Source organism: Cnephaeus nilssonii (genome assembly GCF_951640355.1).
Source record: "Cnephaeus nilssonii genome assembly, chromosome: 1".
Classification (NCBI taxonomy): Eukaryota; Metazoa; Chordata; class Mammalia; order Chiroptera; family Vespertilionidae; genus Cnephaeus; species Cnephaeus nilssonii.
This window is the reverse complement of record NC_137072.1, coordinates 19,763,836-19,770,957: the sequence shown is the minus strand read 5'-3', so window position 1 is coordinate 19,770,957 and position 7,122 is coordinate 19,763,836. Positions and strand designations below refer to the sequence as shown.

The 7,122-nt window shown below is 37.8% G+C and overlaps 1 protein-coding gene across 1 annotated transcript; it reads right to left on the bottom strand.

Annotated features, from left to right (window-relative positions):
• Positions 1 to 220: 220 nt before the first annotated feature.
• Positions 221 to 685, bottom strand: LOC307101328 (guanine nucleotide-binding protein G(I)/G(S)/G(O) subunit gamma-5-like). The gene has a single exon (XM_079774168.1). It carries the CDS (start codon positions 634 to 636, stop codon positions 430 to 432), a length of 207 nt encoding a protein of 68 aa, XP_079630294.1. The 5' UTR covers positions 637 to 685; the 3' UTR covers positions 221 to 429.
• Between the last annotated feature and the right edge of the window lie 6,437 nt (positions 686 to 7,122).

The window sequence follows — 7,122 nt, the reverse complement described above, 5'->3', positions numbered from 1 at the left end:
ATTTCTGCTTCTTCTGATTCTACCTTGTTTCATAGTTGAATAGTATCCTAGACAGCCAAGGGGAAGTAAATACATGGAACTAATATTTCACTTAAGAAATTTAAACAAAGCAAAGCAAATAACCATTACAGTTCTGGGATCCAACTCTGTCCTGGTTTGGATTCATTAAGTCTTTATTCTTTTTTTTTTACTTTTTATATTAAGTATTTTATTTGTATGCTGCTGCTAGTGTATATAAAGTAATCATTCTTGTGAAATAGAAATTCATGAAAATTCAGAGAGGTAGATGTTAAGGACTGACAAAAGCAGAAGTTTGTATAGTACGGCACATGTTATAGGGTAAGCTTTTTGTACAGGCTTCAGATTTAGCTCTCTGAATATTCACTAGTTCAAGAACAGTGATTTAGAACACCTTCAAAATTCATTTTACTACAAAAAGGAACAAACTTTCTGGGGTCTGAAGGGATTGGTACTTGAAGATACTCCAGTCAGCAGGGGGTCACGTTGAGCATTCTGCAGACAGAATTGTTTCAAATCTGCAGCTGCCTGGGAAACCTTCACGCGGTTGAGCCCGGCCTCCAGCTGGAGCTGTTGAACCACTTTCTTCATAGCTGTGATGCTGGAGGAATCAGACATGGTGCACGCCAGTGCAGGGGAGATTTGTCCATAGCGGTCGGCCGGTGGTCGTGGGTTCACAGGACCAGATGGCGGGCAGCGATGCAGGGGGGGAGTCTTTATTCTTATAGTTCAAAATAATCCATTAAAAAAAACACACCAGATGGATGTGAACTAACTGCTTGATAGTTTATCCTATATTTCCCATAATTATTCTTGCATTATTTATTTTATAATATCAAATAGTATTTGACAGCTATATCTTTGAGCAACTATATCTCAAGGCATATAATTTGAAGCATATTTTATTTAAAAGAGAAATCTTGATGTTCTTAGAAAAATCAAAGATACTAAAACATAAACATAATTCATTAAGAATGTTCAAATTATATTTTGATGGATTTTAAAAACTGTAAGATTTTAACAAAGCCTCTAGGGAATATTAGAATTTGCATTGGAAAGCCATTCTGTGGAAATGCATAAAACACTTAAAGGTAAGAATTTTCATGGGCCACTAAGGACTTTTGTAGAGCCCCATAAAAGTACAATTTCTATAAAATATCATATTAATGCATTTTACTTTATCTTTGAGACTTTGATCCATCTTTAACCTAACAATTATTCCATCTTTTACTTTCTTTGTTATTTTCATGTGACTTTTTGAGGACCATGTTATCTAAAAATACTATTTGTAATGGCACTGAGAAACATTTTTGTGACACTATTAGCCAATAGTGTCATGGGTTGATAGCAGGTTGAAACAGAAACTTTCAAACATTCTAAGTAGGAAGATTATAGAGCAACACATTTTATGACAGCTTCTATAATTAAAACAAATTATTTGGCAAGTGTTGCATTCATAGTTATCACTGGTTCTCTGTGTGTACTACAGGTTTGATGATAAAAGCACACTTTCTCGTGTGTTATTTCATCTATAAACTATCTCAAAACTAACTCCTATGATTCTTGTTTTTTAATGGGACAATAAATTGACAGCAGCTGAGCTAAGATGGTGTTGAGTTTGCTCAGGCTGCTATAACAAAGTATCACTGACTGGATGGCTTACCGGTACGCAACAGAAATTTGTTGTCTCATAGATCTAGAGGCTAGAAGTATGAAATCACGGTGTCAGCAGGGTTGAATTCTTCAGAGGCTGGGACTGAACGGTCTGTTCCAGGCCTCTCTCCTTGGCCATCTTCTCTCTGAGTCTCTTTGCATTGTCTTAGATCTGTCTGTGTCCAAATTTTCCCTTCTTGAAAGGACACCAGTCATATTGGATTAGAGCCCACCCTGATGACCTCATTTTACCTCAGAGAAAACCTTATGACCATTATGACAGTCCCCCATCTAGGAAAAAGCCTGTGCATGAGTCCTCTGGGAAAGTGTGACCTTAGATCCTGACAGCTACACTGATGTATGTCTCATACCCACCTGTGCATGGTCTCATCAGCACATGCCCTTCAGGCTTCCTGCTCCTACATCAGTCAATGGCAGCAGAGTAGAGGTTAGTTTAGTAATTGTGAATAAAGGACTTTGTGTTTTGGGTGATTCCCTGTTTCCACCTTAGGGTCTGGGTCTATAGCTGTGTGTGAAAGTACCTAAGAACCCACTGAGGAATAAGTAGCCTGAATTCCACTACACATGAGCACAATCACGATCACATCAGAAATTCACAACATTGCCATCTAAAGGTGCTTACGAGGTCTTTGGAAACACAGGAAGTGGAGGGGAGCAAAGGTGGCTGCAGTAAACGAGCTATTAAAATACACAACAGGTAAACATTTTCAGCACGGTGTGGGGGGCAATGCAGCTTTCTCAAGTGATTGAAGTTACATAGGGTGTGGTGTCTAGCATATGAGGCTAAGGATACATGGGAAGAAAACATCCTGCTTTATGCCCAAAGGGTCTCTGAAGAATTGTCCATCCTGTTACCTTAATATTCTTAAAAGATGCCCATTCAATTTCAGAAATGGAGGGTAACTGTGTTCCTGTAATTGACACTGATTTGATGGCTCATTCTTGACATGCCATGATTCTTTCTGGTTGTTTCAGCCACATTGCTCCCGGGACAATGATACTGTTGGGGAGGCCATGGGTGGCAGAGCTGGCTGCCTGGGAGTATGGTCTGAGCAGTCTCACAGAGCCCTGTGCTTAGGAAGGCCCGCTCCTAGTTTAATGCTGTGCGATTTCCATTCCAGATTCTTGATTTTTGAAGAGGGCCCCACGTGTTCATTTTGCAGTGGGACCTGCAAATTATGTTGCTGATGCTGACTCAGGGGTAACAAGGCTCCATGAGCAACATCTCTGGGGAGGTCCAAAGAATCGGAACAAATGCTATAAGCATTGTTTATGGAATTGAAATGAATCTCAAAGATGGGGTGGGTGGGTAATGAAACTCCACAGTCTGTGAGATTGAGGTGTTTGGGAAAGTCTCATAAAAGAGCGAATGGGGAAAAGAAATACTGCCAGTGTATCCATAAAACCTGCCAAAGTGGACTATGGTCAGTCAGACCCCCTTTGAGCCTACTCTGCTTTCTTAAGGAGTAACAGCCAAACTTTAGTTTACGACAGACTGTTCTGCTACCATACCTCACTGTCTGTAGCCTCCATTCTTGCTAACCACGAGGCAGATGTTGGAAGCAATAGAATAGAAAAGGTTTTCTTGTCCCTTCTCTTTGCTGTTTACCCAAGCTCCATTCCTCCCTAGACCAATCTTCCAGAGAAATATAACAAGGATGCAGAATATCGATTCATGATTAGGACTGGCAGAGACCTCCATAACTCTTCATCCCAAAGAAAGAATAATGTAATAAGAATCTTATATAATGAATCATAGTTATATAATTTATCCTCTGTGGGCAGGCAGTAACTTGAACATTATGAATTCATCAAGAGCAGTTTTATTCTTATCAGTAGGCAAGCCATGTACACCTTCAAAGAGTGTATAGTCTTGATTTGGCAGATGACCCCTTTATATTAAAACTAAATATCAATGAAGTTGCCAAACTGAGGCTTTCACAAAACTTATTTCTATGCAATTAAATTTGACAAGCAAAGAATTATTAAGTTTTTCAAATAACAACCACTTGGAAATATATAAAACCCCCTTTAAAAAAAACAACTTCAAAAAATGAAAACAAATTATAAAACAAGTAGAAAATAATCATAAAAAACATAATATAAAACAAGACTAACTTTATAATTCTTAATGCTTATACACCTAAATCAAAGGAAATAAATGAATTTTTTTCAATTTAAGAAATAAAGAACAACTATAAATAAACTAACAGTAAATAATAGAATCTATAATAATAAAAGCATAATATGCTAATTAGACAAGACGTCCTTCTGGACGACCTTCCGGATGAAGCCAGGGTTGCTGCTGTGAGGGCTAGGGCTGCTGCTGCAAGGGCCAGGGCAGCGGTCAGGGCTGCTGCTGTGAGGGCCGGGGCAGCGGCCAGGGCTGCTGCCTTGGCCCTCGGAACACCTTGCATGAATTTCATGCATTGGGCCTCTAGTTAATAAGTAAACCTAAGAGTAGCTTCTTTAAAAAGAAAATGAAAAAATAGAAGGATAAACCATTGACTAGTTTAAGAAAATGAAGAGTATATAATTCACAAGATTGGAAATGGAAAAAGAAAAATAATGTATACAGAAAAATAAATAAGTAATCGAAGAGTAATATACATGACTCCACAAATAAATTTGAAAGGCAAGTTAAATTTTTCTAGAAAAATAGATGCTACCACAGGAGAGAGAAAAATCTAAATAGACCAATAAACCCAGAAGAAATTTATATTATCAAAACATCTCCTTTTCCTCCAAACACACACAACCATCAACACTGGTTTTGATGAAATCACAGGAGGTGTTCTTTCAAACATTTAAATAAGATATAATTTAGTATACTCTATAAACTTTTCTATAGCATAAGAAAGGATAGAAACTTCCAAATTCTTCTTGCAAGGCTAAGAACCAAAAGACTGCTGGTAATAGAAACACACACACACACACACACACACACACACACACACACAAACAGACACACACACACACACACACGATCTGCAGACCAGTCGTGTTTATTTAGATGAATGCAAAATGTGAATTGTAAGCTCACTAAATATAAGTCAACAGTACAAGAAGAAATCACTCACCACAATAAAATTTGATTAATTCTAGAATTGCAAGGATGGTTCAATTTTATAAATCTAAACAAACAAAACTTAGTTTTGCCTTTTACCATATGCATAAAAACTTACATACAAATTTTTACTAAATATAAAAGCTATATTTGGGATAGTATGATTCAAATATAAGCTGTACTAGAGGCCCGGTGCACAACATTCATGCACTTGTGGGTGGGGATGCCTCAGCCCAGCCTATGCCCTTTTGCAGTCTGGGATCCCTCGAGGGATGTCCTCCTTTCAGCCATGAGCCCAGCTTCTGGCTGAGCTTTGGGAGCATACTGACCACCAGAGGGAAGCTCCTGTGTTGAGCATCTACCCCCTGGTGGTCAGTGCACGTCATAGCAACCCGGTCATTTTGCCATTCAGTCTATTTGCATATTAGGGTTTTATTATATAAAATAGCTCCAGAGAGCTACCCTAAGGACAGGACAGTCATCTTACAAAATAGTTGTAAAAACAGATAATAGTTTCAAAACTATACCTCACATCAATCCAAAGGCATATAAGCAAAAGTTACTTCTCACAAAACAACTATTCATGTGCTGCAGAGTGAGAAGCAGCATAGATTTTTTTTGTACAATAATGGTTGAGGATTTTCCAGAACACTGAGGAAGCCAGTTATACATACATCTATATATAAAAGCCCAGGGACTGGAACAGCGGAATGACCAGAACGACTGGTGACTATGACACGCTCTGCGGCAGCCAACCAGCCTGATCCAGGCCCCATCCACCTGCAGCCCCTCCCCCTGGATCGCCCTGTCCCTGATTGGCCCCCAACACCCCTATTGGGGGCGGGGCTGGCTGGTCAACCATCTGTGGCCCCATCCCCCTGCAGGCCCAGCCCGATGGGCCCCCATCGGGACATGCCAGCTGGAGCCCATCCATGCACAAATTCATGCACCGAGCCTCTAATATTCTAATATTATGCTTAGAACAGAATACAATGATATCTTTATTCAGAACAAAAATGATTCAAGAAAGCTCACTGTCACTATGACTTATGTTTAACCTAATTTCAGAAAAGTTAGCCAAAGTAACTAGACAGAAAAAGCTTAGATTATGTACTATATGTGTATATAATTTATGAATATCTATGCACTATATATTATATACTAGAGGCCCGTTGCATGATATTCATGCAAAATAGGCCTTCCTTCCCCTGGCTTCACTCCCGGCCGCCTGGGAGCCTGCAAGTCCTCGCTCCTGGCTGGAACACCGCTCCTGTAGCTCCCTCCACCACCCATCCCCCTCATAGCAGGCATCCCGCCCCTCCCTGCTGCTCTGCACCTGCATATGCAAATTAGCCCATCATCTTTGTCGGGTTATTTTGCATACTCACTCCTGATTGGCTGTGGGCTTAGCGGAGGTACGGTGAATTTACATGTTTGTCTATTATTAGGTAAGATAAGTAATATATATCAAGAAGGAGAATAATTTTAATTATTTACAGATGTACAGTACATAAATATAAAACTGCGTATACAAGAGAATCAACTGAAAAACATTGACATTAATAAGTAATTCAGAAAGAATTACTGGTTGTAAAACACAGGTATGAATGTATGTTTTCTCATATACAAACCAATCATCAGAGGATAAAAGTAATTGAGAAATGAAAAAGATTTCACTTATAACAGCAACAAAAGCATACATAAGAGCAAACTTTAAAAGAAATATACCAGATTTGCATGAAGGAAACCTTACCAATTATATTGATAGATATTTAATAAAATTTGAATATATAAAAGACACATTATTTTAAAATATCAATTTTTCTGAATCTGGAGAAATAAACCAGTGATCTTAGCCAGACTACTTCAGCAAAAGATGAACAATGAGAGGAACTATTGACTTGTTCTAAACTGAAATAATGAAATACTTTAATTCTAAAAACAAAATAGATAGAAGACTATGGGCATAGAATATAGAGTCTATAAAAAGACTTAAATTTATGGAATGTTGTTCATGTAAAAGTGGAATTTCAAATAAAAGAGTAAAGTTGAAATAGATCTTAGTCATTTAAAAAAAATAAACTTGAGTCTTCATCCTATTTGCTATATCAAAACAAATTCTACATACGACTATATCAAAGTTTTAAATATAAAAAGTAAAGCCACAAAGTATCAAAAGAAAGGTTAAGTTTGTTTATTTCTAATCTTGAAGTTGGGAAAACCCTTTTTAAGATGATACAAAACCCAAAGCCATAAATAAAAATATTTACAAAACTGACAGTATAAAGTTTTAGAAAATTACGGCAATTTATAGTAAACAATTGACAACAAAAAGAGACATATGCAACATATATATCAATGAA